Here is a 17861-nt window from a genome sequence, read left to right as displayed (position 1 = left end):
AGGGAGGCGGATTCCTCCTTAATGATGATTGAAAAAGTTTAAGGTCGCTGCATCAGAGAGACACAAGGGTGGACAGACAGGTGGAGAGACACAGGCACGCGCACACACGCACGCGCACACACGACAGGTCAATAGTGGCAAAATCGCCTCCTCTGCGCACAATATCAGCAGCACAGCAACCCCCGCTGACACACACACAAACACACACCAGCAATAATACTGCGATAACTCTGATCATCAGCACCATGAGCCCCGACACACACACACACACACACACACACACACACAGCCTCGAGCTGTCATGTCGCATTTCATTAAGATTTACAACCATGTCCAAAAACACACGACGGTGACAGCGCGCGCAGCAGTGCGGCATCACCGGCGGAAAACACGCAGTTGAGTCGGTGAGTGCAGAGGAGGCAGAGACGTGTCCGCTCCTAAAGGACGTTTCTCCTGGTTCCTGTTTGTTGTTGTTGTTGTTGTTGTTGTTGTTGTTTACTTACCAGTACAGCAGCTTGTTGTGCAGGATCGCGGGCGTTTTGTCCGAGGCGCAGTTGATGCACCACATTGTTGCTGCCGCTGCTGACGGACGCTGCTGCCGCTGCAACAACAACCGGGAGAAGACCGAGCCACCGGCCAGAGAGACAGACGGAGAGACAGGTGAGACAGAGAGACAGGTGAGACAGAGAGAGATACCGAGCGATCCAGTGCTGCCTCAGCCTCTCTCCTCTCCTCTCCTCTCCTGCTCTGTGGCCACCTCTCTCCTCCCCTCTCTCCTTCCCTCGCTCTTCGTCAGAAGCGCATCATCTTCCTCCTTCATCCTCCTCTCTCTCTCTTTTACACAAACTGTTTATATTCTGCTCTTTTCTTCCGCTTTTTCTCCTTCAAACTTTCTGTTTCATCATTAAGGACAAATGTGAGCCACTTGAAAAGGAGCTGCTCCTGCAGGTCTCTGCTGCTCTGCCATCAGAGACTTGTCTTTACAGGAAAGGAAACCTGATCAGCAGCAGCTCAGCTCTCCTGATGTTTAACAGACATTTAGATAGAAAATGGTGCTGAGTAATAAAACAGACTCAGGGCTGCGTGAACATGTTGCTTCAAGTACTGAGGAGATGATGAAGAGCCCAGTGGCAGGAAGGAAATGTTGGCACTGTACGCTTCATATATCACCTTCTCTAAAGTGATATATGAGCTGACTTTGTCATCCGGAGGTAGAAGGGATAGTTGAAGGCGTGTCACCTGGGCAAGACACCTGCTAGTTGTTTTGTGGCGAACCCTTTACAGCGTTTCCAGCAGCGTTTGTGGTGCCAAACCTGGATGTTTTTAGCGGCACAATTTAACGTTTCCAAGTGTTGCTCACGGCACCAAACCTCTGTGTTTTTGGCGGCACATCATCATGTTTCTCAGACGCATTTGTGGCGCCAAACCTGGATGTTTTTAGCAGCACAATTTAACGTTTCCAAGTGTTGCTCACGGCACCAAACCTCTGTGTTTTTAGTGGCACATTGTGGCGTTTCTCAGTGATGATTGTGGCACCGACCCTGGGTGTTTTTAGAAGCACATCACTGCGTTTCCTCAAGTTACCTGTGTCTTGGCCAAACGTTGCACTTGACTAGAGCTTAGATCGGGCCAAAAAATCCAGCCCGAGCCCGTGCACCTTATGTCCACGACCAGCCCGTCCAATTAACTGTAATTATGGGCCCGAGCCCAATTTAAACCCGACATTTTTCAATAAGTTGGCTGTTATAATTAAGAGTATTAAACCACAAGTCTTGTTATTTGAATGACAGAAACATAGGATCTTAATGAATGGCGCAACACGGAAGCATGATTATGTAATAAAACAGTTGTTTATTGTAGGATCCAGGTGGTGAAGGGCTGTGCGCGCACAATGTTGCAACATTGTAACTAAGGGCCAAATTCACAAAAGGATTGTGTGGCTTTTGCGGCCGCTAAACCGGTAAAAATGGAGCGAACAGATACCGTCTAATTCACAAAGCACGCGCAGAGGGTGAAATGCTCCACTAACTGCGCTGCCAAGCAGATTGTGTCTCGGTGCTCTGGTGTTATTTGCACGTATTGAAATGAGATAATATGCATATATTACCTTTCTTTCTTTTACCTTTCTATGCAAATGAGCCTCATTGATAAACAACGTCTAATTCACTAACACCAGCGCTAATAGCCACACGCAGTTTGAGTGAAGTAAATAACGTCTTTAGAAAGCTGGTGCAAACTGGGCGCTCCTCTGTGGAAGCCTCTCGCCCAGACTTTTTCCAGTGATCGTGGCAGCAGTGATCGTCTGTTAAATCAGTCTGTAAATAATATTTTGACATTATTATTATAATCATTATTACTTTAATGGCACCCGAAGATACTGATGCGTTGAACAGGTGACAGTCTGCGGTCGTTCTCAAAACGCACTTCTGTCACGCACTTCAAAAGCAACTTTCAATAATTTATTTTACGAAACGGGGGAAACAAACGTGAACAAAAACGGTTCCATAATTCATATTAAATTCAAGAGATAACGAAAAAACAGCTACAAGTGAGAGGGAATAGTGATAAAGTGGTCAAACTGGGTCAAATCCACAGCCTCAACCCATCTGACACTGTTAGACTGACTCACCAGCAGACATCACTACATGAGGGTATACAGTATTCAGTACTTTGCCAAACAAAGTCTGCCATTGTTCTGCCACGGTGTTCTTGGCGCAAAGCCGCATTCATACTTTGCCATGTGTGGCTTATTGCAATCAGGGGCAAATCAGGGGCAAACTGCACTCAGCCAAAGAGCATGGATACCAAGAGGCGAAGCTCCGTTGAATTTCTGCCAACAGCCACTAGGTGCGCTGCCGCCATTTTGGACTGTTGCGCCCAGACAACATGCAAGATGTCAAGGAGAGAGGAGAAAAAAGTAAAAGAAAACAGTGTAGTGCAATTAACTGCAACAACTGTCGGTGGAACACTCCACACCTGGCCTTCCACCGTTTCCCGAAGGATCCCGACAGACGTGTACGTTTTAAAGTGTTTTAATATCAATTTAATATGCCAGTTTTCGTGGGAAGATATATGTATATAGCTATGTATATATAGGCCTATATATGGCCTCTTGGACCATTTATATCAGAACTGATTTTTCTTTATTATTTATTTATTTTTTGGTAGATAGGCTTATGGGGTGATTTTGAAGGAGTAATTAAGTGAATCTTCTCATAAGTGGATGTAATATGTAGAGATGCCATCTAGGCCATTTTTCCTCGTTTTGTTTTTTTTAAAGTCTATATTTTGCTTTACAAAAACGTGAAAAAGCAGCTGTGACCAAGCTATCACGAGGTGAGTAGCATTGTAAGCATAATTAATAGCGATATACTTCAGTTTGTCTGTGTGTTTTTGTATGCAAGCGGGTCTGCAAAATGGCGGCAGTAGGATGAAACCATGGGGGAATTTGTTGCTATGGGGCGTTCTATTGAGCTTCGCCTCTTGGTATCCATGCTCTTTGACTCAGCTGCCAAACTTTGTGGGCGTGTTTGCGCTGGTATATCATTAGCGCAATTTCCTTTGTGAATAGGACGTTAAGACGGAGCAAACTGCGGGTGCAAATGCAATTCAAGGTGCTATCAGCGGCCGCAGTTCATTCTTTGTGAATTCGGCCCTAAGTTTGTTGTAACTTTAGGCTATGTGTCATACAAAGTGTGGTTTAATTTTATTTTTTATAATACTGTAGTGGAAACGATGACGCAGTTATTCGGCAATTAAACCATCGTTGATTACTGAACAGTACAGGTGACTGTTGGCCGTAACCACGCCAAAACAACCAACAAACTAGAACTTAGCTGTAACTCCATCTGTGCACTCCTGCTCTCTCCTCCAGCTCGCTCATACACACACCAGCACGTGCACTCACACAGCCCTCCTTATCCCCCGTCACACTCGCACCCTGCACCTCATTCAATCCCAAACATGCCATTAACTCACAGAACATTGACATTATAACAGAATATTTACTGCAGGGTCGCTACAATACATAGCCTATAACATTATCAAATCATAGCTTTAAAAAGAAAAAACAAAAACGTCATATCTGACCAGGCCTGGCCTGGGCCCGTCAGAGGGAGGGGGGCTCCTGGCCCGACCCGGCTTGGGCCCGCGGGCCGGGCTCGGGCTCGGGCTCGGGCAGAGAATCTAAGCTCTACACTTGACCACACTGCATAAACTACACCCGACAGCCAACTAGCACATACGTTCTGCTCCTGCCTGGGAGGATATAACTCTCCACACCAGCAGACAGTGGTCGTCTGTTTTAATCATTGAAAAGGGAAACTGGAAGACCGACAGGATGGACTGAAGACACGTGTTAGTCAGTTAGCACATTAAAAACACACCCTGATGTTGAAAGAACAAATGATATTTATTGTGCACTCACTGCGACCTCATCACATGTCCACGTTTGGTCATGGACTTTCCACGTCCACATATGGCGTCCAAGGTACCCTGGGTGTGTTGGTTGTTGACGTTCTGGGACGCCGTGTCAACTTCAGCCTGTTACATGCATTGTCTGTTTTCAAAATACACTTCCTTTTTTTTTTTTTACAGGAAATGTACAGTTTGCATACAGTCTCTTTCAAAATAAAAGGGCTACGTTGGTACAACACCACAGATTGACTTTTTTGTCCTTCAACAGCAAAAACACATAGTTACGTTTTGCCACCGCACACAGGTATGCTCGGATGAAGGTCTTACTGACCGAAACCTAAGCAATAAATGTGAATTTTAGTGCAAATTTAAGTGTGCGGAAATCCCCCCTTTTTTCATTGTGGACTTTTTAGTTGTTTTTCCAGCATCTTAACCAAGGCCAGGATGAGCAGTGGTCCTCCCTCAGTTTGACAACACACACACGGAAAAAAGTAGAGATGTACCGATACCACTTCTTCCTTCCCGATACCGATTCCGATCCCTGAACCTTAGGTATCTGCCGATACCGAGTACCGATACCAGCGCGTAAAATAAAAATGGATGGGATATGAATTGTTGTATGTCTGTAATAACGGCAAATGGCCGTGTATCATGCTGATGTGAAATCGGTGTTTGACGCTAGAATTCACTGACCATGCGCCAGATTTTGACGACTTCATAATGAGACCCGGTTGCTAAAATATACAGAGTAGCACTGTGCTGGCGTTGTTTGGTTCTGTATAACAAAGGAAAGTCACTGTAATAAAGAGTCTTTGTCGCAGCCCTACTGTAGGACCTCTGTGTAAAAAAGAGCGATTGCTAAGTACCCATAGATACAGTATATGCAGGGTCAACAACATGTCTCTGCTTGCATGTTTATTCTATTAACATCGTATTCACCAGGTATACATCACACAATCTGACATGCCTCAGAACTCAGTAAACCTCACCTGCAGACTGTAGTGAGCCTCTCACAGCCTCACATGCAGCAAACCCTGCTGTTATCTCACAGTGTGTTTTGAGCCTTTAAACCTCCCTGTCTGGTAAAAATGGACGTCTTTCAAACTCCACTTTTCTGTTGTACATTTGTCTCCGAGCCCAAGAGAGAGTTATTTCTCAAAGCTCCTCCGGAGACAGAAGATATCACACAACTGAGTCGAACAATCCACGAGTAAACTGATCTTTATGTGAAGAGATCCTCTGATAAATCACAGGTGTCCCGTCAGTATCGCTTCTTCTTCTCAGTTTTTCCTTCTGAGTTCAACGTTTGAGTCAACAGAGTTTATTTTAAGTGTCCTGTCGTCTGAGACAGTGTGAAGGAAACATGAGTCACTGAATTCAGCAGTTTGAGGTTTACATCTCGATGTTTTAAAGGGAGTTCAGTTCAGATTGTTGCTTGTCCCCACCCCCTCTTACTATTGTCTCCCTCCCTGTATTGATAAAGCTCAGCTCCACTGTGTATTGCCAAAGTCTCAGTAACGATCAATACTGATAAAAACAGCAGTAATGAACTCTTGCGTCACTCCATCATCTCTCTGTTCCTCTTGATATTTACATTCTGTGTAATTCTGTCACTCTCCCCTTCAGTTGTTTCTCTCTCTATTTATTGACATGAATGTCTCATCTAACAATGCGACCTCAGCCGGAGCTGCAGTCTCAGATCAGTTCAGAATAATCTTCACTGGCAGCGTAGAACCCAACATGATTCACAGCAGAACAGAGAGCATCGATCTGATAATTGTTTTGCACATAAAAAGATAATTTACACTGATTAGACATGATTTACAGACCCTTCTCTCTTTCTCTCAGCGTGACCTCATACAAACCAGTGCTTCCTATTGGCTGTGATCATAAACAGTCATCAGCTTCATGCCCTTTGCATCAGAAACATGACCTCACATCTGACCCTTCAAGGCCTCCATTTCATCACTGCACGTCGCACTTTACAACAGGGGGCTGATTTCAAACTCAAAATGTGTGGTCATTATTTAAACAATGGGTTGATGTTTTCAGGCAGAGGGACACAAAAACGGCTTCTCATTTTTAGCTGGCAGACTTTTTTTTTCTCAAGTGACAGCTGGCAGGTTTTATCAGCTATATCAAGCTAACGGGAGCTAATTACAACTGGACTTTTCAAATGCATCAAATCGATGCCATACCTGAGGTGTAGGTTCTGCGTTCTATGACATACCGTACGATGAGCCTGACATGCACCTCCCCAGAAATGTAACTACACGTCACGGCAACACGGATTTCCTGTTTAAGCTGAAACCACTTCAAGCTTTTATTTACTGTAAGTTCACAGATAAGAAACAATAAATTGTGAAGACAATAAAGCCTCCACAAATATAGCATTTTAAGTCCTGTGTGTGATTTATCCTGGCTTCATATGAGCAGAGGAAATCTCTGCTAGCTGCTAGGCTAATTTATACAATGTAAAATGCCATAGGCTTGTGCTAATAACGTTAGCATGTTGTATTTGTTTGGAAAATGTGTTTAGTATAAGACAGTTGTTTTGTCAGTGAACCTTGTGAGCTGTAATGGAGCTGAATTTTGTAACGTTACCTTTGTTAAATGTTGCTGTTGTCCCTGGGTTAATATCAGAGGAGGAAAAGTCTACTAGCTGCTAGGCTAATTTATACAATGTAAAATGCCATAGGCTTGTGCTAATAACGTTAGCATGTTGTATTTGTGGGGAAAATGTGTCCAGATAAAGACAAGTGTTTGTCTGTGAATGCTGCGAGTTATAGTGAAGCTGATTTGTGTACTTGTGTTTGAAATTGTCTCTATTAAGCCATGTTTAGTGTGTGTTTAATGTGTGTTTAATGTATGTTTAATGTGTGTTTTGAATCGACTTAATTTACAGCACTTCACAGAAACCCCACCACCCACTAGTGTTTTGGAGGTGTAACTGCAGAGTGACACAGACACCACCGCACAAGTATAAATGCTCACAACAGCGTAGGCTACGTGTGTAAGCTACATTAGCCTTAGCGAATGAGGTTTCACGAGCCTGGTTTAGCATAGCAGCATAACAGCCTCTCTAAAATGTGCAGTTTGATCCCAACACAATGCTGCAGATGTCCAAAGTTTTGAGGTCGCGTGCCATTAGCATGCTGACTGTAGGAATGTCCACCAGAGCTGTTGCCCATGAACTGAATGTTCATTTCATTACAATAAGCTGTGTGTGTAACCGCACCAGCCCAGGACCTCTACATCCAGCGTCTTCACCTGTCCGAACAGCTGACGCAACAACTGGTTTGCACAAGTGAAGAATTTCCGCGCAAACCATCTCAGAGATCTGCACGCTCATCATCTTCACCAGGGTGTTGACCTGACAGCAGTTCATCACTGTAAATGACTTGTGCGGTTGTGAGGTCGGTTTGGATGTACGGCCAAATTCACGGAAATGACATGGGAGACGTCTTATGGTTGTAAAATGAATGGTTCACATGCAGCAGCTCTGGTGCACATTCTCGACACACTCCCTCAAAACCTATGGCATCTGTGTCGTTGTGTTGTGTGATCAAACTGCACATTTTAGAGTGTCCTTTTATTGTTACCATCCTGAGGCACACCTGTGTAGTAATGATCAGCATCTTTATATATGTCATACCTGTCAGGTGGATGGATTATCATGGAAAAGGAGAAGTGCTCAGTGACATGGATTTTATCAGAGAAATTTATCTATTGTGTGCATGAAAAAGTCTCAGATCTTTACCTTAAACCTTTGAAAAATGGTAGCAAATACAAAAGTGTTGTGTTAAATTTCTCTTCAGTGTAGAATGATAGTGCTACAGGTAAGAGACATAATATGTATGATTAATTTGGGGGTGAATGTAACGCTGAGACCTGCTAATATTAGCAGCTAAAGTTTGAGAAACCTGTCAGTGTTTCTGCAGTGTTACAGTCACAGTTACAGACATTTACCTCAGAAAACCCTGTTACCATGTTTCCATCCAAGATTTATAAAAGAAATCATTCATGCACAGATAACAGAAGCCGGACCATATGTGAGACAGAACTTCAGCTCCATGTATTCACGAGGTTGTCGCTACAGTATACGCTTACATCTAATAATTCATAAAGCTTTTTAAGGTGCGAGAACAGAACATCTTTGCTCGCTCTAAAACTGCAGCACGACTGTCAGTCTGAGCAGCTGCTCATTAGCAGCCACACTCAGAGCGACCTGTTCAGTCTCAGCTGCAGAGAGACGACAAACAGGCCTCCAATAATTAGGAAAAAAAAGTACAGATTTATTTAAAGTAATTAATGAAAACAGGATGAAAAGTGTGAGCTCTCAGAGTTTGTTGTGTTTGTATCCAATGAGCATGAAATGAGAATCTCACAGACCGTCACACTTTGAAAACAGAGTGTTGTGCTTTTTATTTCAGCGATGAGACACTGATTGGCTGCAGAGAGGAGCCTCACCGGCTTCAGCTGCTGACAGACAGCGTGACAGCAGCAGGGCGCTGAGTGACAGCCGACTGCTTTGAGTATGTTGATGATGTGCAGACAGGCTGCAGCCTCGGGGCAGCAGGCAAAGTGGGCGAAACTGCAGCGTCAAAAAGACCCAAATATTCAAACTAATTCAGCTCTCAGGGAGCGTTCGATTTAAATCTGCTGAGTAACTGACATGAGGAAACCTATATGCATTCAGCAAAGTTTGTTTGCGTGTAACGACTGCACATGGAGAGCTATAGACATGAAACATTGTATGTTAACATGACTCATGGAGTTATAATGAAACTTACTGTCAATAGACCAGAATTACATTGGCAGCAACAAACGTTGACGGTGCAGAACTGTCCTGCCCTTTCATATTTTTTGCAAACTATTGAAACCCAGAAGGGGGAAATAGCGTTATATTCTTATACCCCTGAAAGTAAATGAATAAGAGTGTGCAGTAAGATATTGTACATATCTCACAGTGCTTCTTTTCTTCCTGATCACACAAAAAGCCTTTTAGCAGCTGGAGGCGGCTTTTTGTAAATGTTTTTAATGAGAATGAAACTTTTTGCTCGCTGTTTTCGTGTTGCGATGCACCTCCTGTTTCTGCGCTCTAGGCACGGGGCATTTTTGCTGGAGTGCTCTGAACTGAGTTAAAAAGAAATTCAACTCAGAGTGGAAAAGCACCCAACGTCATGTCTTTTTTTGTCAGCGTATTTCCCATTGTCCAATCGGATGAGTTGAGAGGCGGGCCTTCTGTGATGGTCACCACAAGAAGTTTACAGTTGGTAATCAATGGAGGAGAAACTGGTGGTAGTTGCTGGATACCCTGAGCTATACGGACTTCTCAGACCACCATTTCAATGGAAAACAGCAGGCGTGGAACCATGTAAGTGCAGTACTGTAAACATCCATGATGGAGGAGAAGCTCCTGGACCAACTGGTGGTACTCCCCATGATCCAGCCTCTTTTTTAGGGTCTCATGTACCCACACAGATCTCTGTTTATCTGCTGACAGCCTCTCACCCTCAACCAGAGCTACAGACAGCACCCTCTGCCTCAACATGGTAGCAACTACACACTGGTTAGGGTGAGAAAAAAAAAAGGTGGATTGATTACACAGGAAGGTTAGTGTGAGGATGTGATGGGGCGGTTGCTTGGAAACAATAGAAAGGTGCAGCAAGCCCTATTTTTTACCAGTGGTATTCAGTTTCTTTGAAAAAAGGCAGTGTGGTGCGACATGCGTTTTGATCACACAGAGAGCAATGCTGTGTGTGTGATCGGGGCCTTACACTCTCTTTCCTTAATGTCAGTGAAGAAGAAACTCAAGGCAAGTCCAGTTGCCTATGATATAGCACTTAACAGAATACTCCGACGATTTGGGAGTTATGCCCTTTCTCTATCATTTTCATATTGAGACAACAAGATGGATATCTTCTTTGTGTCTGTACGTCCAGTGGCTGGGTCTCAGCGGTTAGCATTGCGGCTTAGCTTAGCGAATACAATTGAAGTCTATGGGGGGTCAGTAGCCTACTCAGTAGAAGTGAACAAATAAACATTACAGAAACCCTGAAGCTGGCATTTCTGCATGTGCATTTAAAATAAACAGGTTTAAACATTAACTCGAAAAACGAGTCATTTTTAGTCGTTTTAGAAGAAGTTTGAACTATAGTGTGTTTACGCCCTGCGCTGTGATCCGCGGAGGGATACACCTGTGAGCAGGCACAGGCACAGACGTAGCCTGTAAACAAAACTCAGCTGTTTATTTAGCTTAGCGATATCTCCGGACTATAGTAGCTGCAATGGACTGCTCTGAACACGATTTTGAAGAGTTCCTTGTAGCGGACACAGATCCAGAGCCATACCTGTTTGAGCTGGAGTATACAGATGAGAAACTCCAGGTGCTGGATGCTGAGCAGGTGAGAAGAGAGGCTGAATCCTCCGAGGCAGCAGAACAGCAAGGGGCCGAGGGGAGACGGAGGTCAGGGGAGGATTGGTGGTGTAGCTGCGGGGCTTGCCAACCTATGCCTACGGAGGTGGAATCATTTTGCTGCACAGAATGGGATTCGGTGCTGCCATCGTTGGGGAGGCTAGAGATATATCATCATCATCATGGGGGAAAACCGCTGCAGAGAGTGAAGGAGTGAAAACTTAGCAATCGCTAATCCTGGCGTGATTGAAACATTTTTTCATGTTCCTAAGATAAACTGGGAAAAACACCCAGGCCTGCAGGAGCTGATGGACAGCTGTCAGTCGAGTTTACAGTGCCTTTTCATCGAGCCTGTAAGTTTGCCTTGAATGTTTTTGCAAGTTGCAATAATACATTTTTGAGGCATGATCGTCTGTGTCGTCTCTTTGTTTGCTTTTACCAAGTGACCTAGCGTACCTGTCCCAGAGCCAGCTGCAGCTGTTGCTCACCGGTGTATCCCTCCGCGCAGGGCGTAAACACACTATAGTTCCGTGTATCAAACTTCTCTAAAACGACTAAAAAGGACTCTCGTTTTTCGAATTGATGTTTAAACGTGTATTTTAAATGCACGTGCAGAAAATAGATGCATTCACTTAAAATGCTGTAAGCGCCACCGCCCTCATACCTCCACACTTCCTTTATGCTGGCATAGATGCAGCCAACAGATGGCACAAGAGGGCGGAATCAAAAGTTTCACACAACAAGCGAGGTGACAGTGGAGGAGATCATACTTTATGTGTACCTTTAAACAGAGGCAGCATTGTAGACGGAGGCCATTATATAAATTTCTACACTTGTATCTCTTCAGCTACACTACACTGCCTCCAAGATCTCAGGTGGCACTGCTCCGTTTGGTTCGCATCTCTAGGCTTTAAGAAAACATGCACAGAAATGAACGTACAGTACAGACAGAAGGCACCGTCTGGCTCTAAATGAGCCCTTACACTCTACATTTGTACATTTCGGCCCTTACTTTGGGTTGATGGTTCAACCTTGGTATTTCTAAAATTCTGGCTGCAGCTACCTGACCACTGTTGCCGTCCACATGGAGCCACGCAGAGCGACGACAAATGTCTCTATTTGTTCACGTTTTGTTCGATTATGATCAGAGGTGCTGCGCAGTGACATTAACACAAAGAGAAACGCAGTCCTGGTATAAATATAAACACATGAACACAGTCTATAACTGTTATCAATAACTGATGATCATTATGTTATTACCACATCCTCATCAGCTGTTTCTTTTCTTGGCTCAATCCTCTCCCTCTCTCTTTCTCTTTTTATCCATCCTTCAATCTCAGGACAGTTACCGTGGGCAACAAAGCGTGAAACATGAAAGAGCTTCCCCTCGGTTTCCACGGCAACAGGAGCTGGGGCATTCCATAATTTTCTGCTCTGCTCGGTGACAAAATGTATTGACCCACACATCCTTCTCTCTCTCTCTCTCTCTCTCTGTCATCCCTCAGTATCTGTTCTTCTTTCTGACCACTCATCATTTCTTTCCCCTCTTTCTTTCTCTCAGTCTTTTATCTGCACGCTCACTCATCCTCCATCCTCCCTCTGTCATTTGGTTTTGGCCTAATTCTTCTTTTTTTTTTATCTCTTTTCATCCTTTGTCTCTCTAGTTTCTCCCCATCCATCCATCCATCCATCCATCCATCCATCCATCCATCCCCCTCTCCTCCCTCCACAGTGACTCTTCAGCCCGGGGACAAACTTCTATAATTCATCATTACTTCTCATAAGCCGCCCTCCTCCTCCTCCTCCTCCTCCTCCTCCTCCTCCTCCTCCTCGTCCTCTTTTTTCTCTTTTTATCTCTCTCCTCTGGTGTCTCCATCCATTCTCCCTCTTTCTTCCTTTATTCTGTCATCTGTTCTGATCTAATCATTCCACTGCCTTTCTCAGAATTTGGAGTAAAAATAAAGGACGAGATTTTCTGCCTCGTGGTCGTACGTCTCTGTGAACCGTACAAGTTACAGTTCCAGTCTCCATCCATGTCAGTGAAAACATGGACACTCACACACAGAAGATCTACACAATCAGCACAGTTTCAAGATTAGAGTCACCAATTCAGTATCTGACCAAATGTCTCCCCTTCTGTTCCTGAGATATGACGTTATAACGTGATGATGTCACAGTCAAGCTGACCTTTGACCTTCTGGATATAAAATATCATCATTTTATCCTATCAGACATTTGTGTGAAATTCTGCTGTGGCTGAAAACACGTTTTGTAAAGTCACACAGACCTTTGACCTCCAAATTATAATCACTTCATCCTTTAGACCAAGTGGACGTTTGTGCCAACTTTGAGGAAACTCCCTCAAGGCCTTGAGATACAGAGTTCACAAGAATGAGACTGGTGCAAAGCCACAGTGACTTTGACCTGTTGACTTTCAACCACCAAAATCGAATCAGTTCATTGATGAGTCCAAGTGGATGTTTGTGCCAAATTTGAGGAGACTCTCTCAAGGCCTACTTCTGATATTGCATTTGCAAGAATAAGATGGATGCAAGGCCACAGTGACATTTGTCTACCAAAGTCTAATCAGTTCAGTGATAAGTCTAAGTGAACATGCGTGCCAAACTTTCTTGAGATGCCGCAGTCACAAGAATGAGACAGATGAAGTCACAGTGACCTTGACCTTTGACCTATGACCACCAAAATCAAATCAGTTACGTTTGTGCCAAATTTGAGGAAATGCTCTCAAGGCCTACGTTACATATTGCGTTTATTACTTTAGATATTGCGCTCATGAGCATAAGATGAACTAAATGTCACAGTGACCTTTTTCTTTTCACCATCAAAATCTTATCAGTTCATTGTTAAGTCCAACTGGACATTTGTGCCAAATTTAAGGACATTCCTCAAGGCATTCTTGAGATATAGAGTCCATGAGAATGAGATGGATGCAAAGCCACAGTGACCTTGACCCTTGACATTTGACCACCAAAATCTGATCAGTTCATGAGTCGAAGTGAACGTTTGTGCCAAATTTGAAAAAAAAAAATCCCTCAAGGTGTTTTTTTAGATGCAGTGCTCACGAGAATGACAAAGATGAGGTCACAGTGACTTTGACCAGTTGACCTATGACCCCCAAAATCAAATCATACCATGACCTCAAGTGGATGTTTGTGCCAAATGTTGAAGAAATTCCTTCAGCGCCTTCTTGAGATGCTGCGTTCATGAGAATGGGACAGATTGGCATACAGACAGACATGTCTTTAGCCACCGCTATCAGGCGGTGGAGGCGTAGAAAAGATGGTGACCTTTGAAGTGTCGTAGTTTTTTGGGGTTACTCAAGGTTAAAGGAACAGTTCGCTCTAAATTCAGTTTTACTGCAGCCACGTGTTCAGACCAGTCAGGTGTCCATGAGAAAAAACATTTCACAGAAAACGTGTCTTTAAATAAAAACGTATTTTTCATTTTGTTAATATTATTTTTTCAGGATATATTTCACACACAAACATTTTGTGACCACAGACGTGTTTTTAATATTCTGCCTTCACATCAGCAGCTGGTTTATATCTCACTGCTCAGTGATGAGTCTCTAACCCTCAGCTTTAAATGAGAGTTTGTGTTCTGTGTTTTTGCTCACTGGGACAAAGAAGAAAGAGAGAGGAGGAGGAGGAGGAGGAGGAGAAAACTTCTGGGGAGAAGAAAGAAAAGGAAAGGAGACCAAAGGGATGAAAAAGAGATGAGGAACGATGGGAGAGAAGGAAGGAGAGGATGCAGGGAAAGGACGTAAAGTCAAAAGAAGGAGGAAAGTAGAGAACAGGAGGATTAGGAGGAGAGAAAAAAGGGGATAAGTAAAGGAGAGAAGGGTGCAGAAAGAAGGAAATGATGTAAAAGTTGGAGGGAAAGGAGAAAAGGAAGGATGAAGGGAAAGAAGAAAGGAGGGAGTAAAGAAAAAGGAGGAAAAGACGAGGTAATGAAGTACGAAGAAAAGGTGATAAATAATAGAAACATCTCTCCCTCCATTTTATTTATCCCTCACTTTATACACATCCATTATTTACTCATCTCTCCATCTTTCCCTCTTTTTATTTCTATCATTTGTCTTCCTCTTTATTCCTCCTTTTTGTTTTTTCTCGATATTATTTCTTTCTTTTCTCCTCCATTTTTCTCCTAACTCCACTCTTTTTCTTTTTCTTCTTGCATCCTTCTTTCTTCCCACCTTTCCTCTCACACTTTTTTCTTTCCTTCTTTCTCCCACCCCTCCCTTCTCTCTTATTTCTCCTTCTTTTTCTACTTGTTTCCTCCTCCCTTTCACTTCTCTCACCTTTCTTGCTTTTCCTCGTTCCTTTCCCTCCTTTGCTTCCTCATTTCCTTTTCTCTCCTGTCCTTCTACCATCCTTCCTTTCATCTTTCTTTTCTTCCCACCTTCCCTCTTTCTTTCCTCTTTCTTCTTTCTCCACTTGCGTCCTCTTTCCTTTCGCTTTTCTGACCTTAAACCTTTCTTCTTTCCGTCCTTCCCTTTTTCATTTGCTTTTCTCTCTTTTCTTTTTCCTACATCCATCCTTTCTTCCTCTCCTTCCCCTCCTTTTTCCCTTCTGCTTCTTCCCTTATTGTTTCCTCCTACCTTTCTTCTTACTCTCCTTCTCTTCTTCCTTTCTAATTTTTCTTCTTTCCTTTCCTTTTCCCCTCTCTCCTCCTTTTCATTTTATTTTCATCTTTCTTTTCTCCTCACCTGCCCACTTTATTCTTTCTCCACTTGCTTCCTCTTTCCTTTCCCTTTCCCTTTCCTCCTTCATTTCCTTTTCTCTTTTCTTTCTTTTACTATCCCTCCTTTAGTGTTTCTTTCCCTCCTTCTTTGTCTCTTTTTCCTTTCCCCTTACTGTTTCCTCCAACCTTTCTTCTTACTCTCCTCTTCTTTTTTCTGATTTTTCTTCTCTTCGTTCTTTTTCTTTCTTCCTTACACTTTTTCTATCTTTCTTCCTTCCCTTTCTTTCTCTTCTTCTCTCCATCTTTCCAGCCCTCTCTCCTCTCTCCTTTTATTCATCTCCTTTTCTATGCTCTCTTCCTTCCTTTAATTTAATCTCCTCCTGCTGCTTCCCTTTCTCCCTCCATCTTTCATCCTCATCTCTCCGCTCTCATATCCCCCTCTCTTTTCCCCCTTTAATCTCTCCCTGCTCCTCCCCTCCTCTCCTTCTCCCTCTCCTTCTCTTTCTCCATCCATCCATCCATCCACCCATCCATCCATCCATCCACCCATCCATCCATCCATTCTCTGTATCGTTCCCTCGTTCATGCTTCGCATAATCAACTTTTACTCGGACAATTACAGAAATAGAGGGGGGAGGGGGGTGTGCGGGGGGAGTTGCTCGGATACGGTTGCCATGTAACGGGAGGGGAGGGGCAGGACGGAGGAGGAGCAGTGATAGCAGGAGTCAAGTGAGGTGTTGCCATGACAACGCAGGTTTCATGCTGTCAGTGATTTTAGCGTGTGGGAGGGGCCGCTGGATCAGAAGCATATGGAGAGGCACGCAGCACGCAGCACACGCACACACACACACACACACACGCACACACACACACACACACACACACACACACCTTAAAAGATCCGTTCAGCAACATTACAACAGATGATTCTCTGCACTCTGACACAGCGAAGCTTTAAATTAAATGCTCTCCAGTTATTTGAGTAATTAGGATTCATCCTGCAGAGACACTGTGAACCTCAGTCCATCATGACACAACATTTTAACATAAAGTCTACACAGATGTCCAGGACTGTCAAAATTACATAAAAACTTTATGTTCACTTGACACAGAAACTCATCCCCTGTGAGCCTGACATAAACAGTTTTTGAGTTTTGAGTTAATTTGACTAAAATTTATAAAGCTGATTCCACCTGATTAGTTTAAGTCCAGTAAACAACACTATCTCTGTGCACCTGCGCAGAGTTGCAGAGTTCCCAGCGTGCTGTGAGACAATGTGTTTAAGACCATGAACTGAAGAATACTGGTTTAAATGTGTTGTAAATCACTGATGTTACCCAGTACGCAGTGATTCATTTCTCTGTATTTGGTAGGGATGCGCGCCATTAGTCGTCTAAACGATGAAACGTCCGCCCCCTCGCTAGTCGGCACCAGAAATATTAGTCGGTTAAACCAATAAGTGTTTAATTCATGTACAAGACCGCTTAACTGTCATGCAGCCGCCCGCCACTAGTGGGTGCTACAGAGCCGTCAGACAGCAGTCCCCCTCCCCGCGGTAATGAACCAGTAGACTGGAGTTTTAAATAAGAGAGATGTCTTCTCATAAACCAGCGCGGTTTGGCAGCACTTTGATCTAGAGAATGAATTCAGCAGCAATGAATCTTTTTTGAGACGTTATATTATTTATTAACTTTAAGTGAGTTGTTGTCAGATAATGTGCAGGTTTACATCACAGACTGTGTAAAAATGTGGACGTGGTCACCGTGACGTCACCCATTGGTTTCTGAGGAGCGGGTATGAAGCTCAAAGTAGGCAGCTCCGGCTGTCGCCATCTTGGCAGTGCCTGACTCCGCCCAACTCCCACCCATAAAAAATGGGCCAAGAGGCGGGCCAAATGAAGCCTGGTTGCTTAAACACGCCCACCTCGCTCGAAGCTGCGAAGTTAGCTAAGGCTAACAACAGAGATGGGCAAAAATACATCAAAATATATTTTGATAAAGAATACAAAATACAACTCAAATAAATGTATCAAAATAAAATACTTTCAAATACAGAAAATAATTTTTTTTGTTTTTCTTTTTAGCAGCGACCCGCGGCTCTATATGTCACTCTGTCTGTCGGTTGGTTAGTTGGTCCACAAAGCTTTTCATGAATAACTCAAAATTTGCATACTGCAACTAGAGACCATGAGTAACTATACCAGAAAGAATGCCCACGATTTGTCCATAGGTGGCGCTATACTAACCGATTCAAATCTTTTTGTGAATACCTCAAAAAGTCCTTGACCAAAAACGTTCAAAATGTACATGCTGCAATTAGAGAC

At 43.6% G+C, this 17861-nt stretch overlaps 1 protein-coding gene across 9 annotated transcripts in view; it reads right to left on the bottom strand.

The window, feature by feature from the left end:
- LOC117258600 (IQ motif and SEC7 domain-containing protein 1-like) overlaps positions 1–17861 on the bottom strand; it is a 259415-nt gene that overhangs the window by 101279 nt on the left and 140275 nt on the right. Inside the window, exon 1 of one of the 9 annotated variants that reach the window (XM_078169735.1) lies at positions 504–760. The exons of 7 other annotated variants lie outside the window; for them this stretch is intronic. In XM_078169735.1, coding sequence (XP_078025861.1) covers positions 504–568 — 65 coding nt within the window. In that variant the 5' untranslated portion in view covers positions 569–760. Of the gene's footprint in view, positions 1–503; positions 761–17861 lie in introns of those variants that run through there. One more of the 9 variants, XM_033629640.2, reaches the window with a different exon arrangement.

This window comes from Epinephelus lanceolatus, chromosome 8 (assembly GCF_041903045.1).
Source record: "Epinephelus lanceolatus isolate andai-2023 chromosome 8, ASM4190304v1, whole genome shotgun sequence".
Classification (NCBI taxonomy): Eukaryota; Metazoa; Chordata; class Actinopteri; order Perciformes; family Serranidae; genus Epinephelus; species Epinephelus lanceolatus.
The sequence above is the reverse complement of the archived record's forward strand: the minus strand, read 5'-3'. Positions and strand labels throughout refer to the sequence as shown.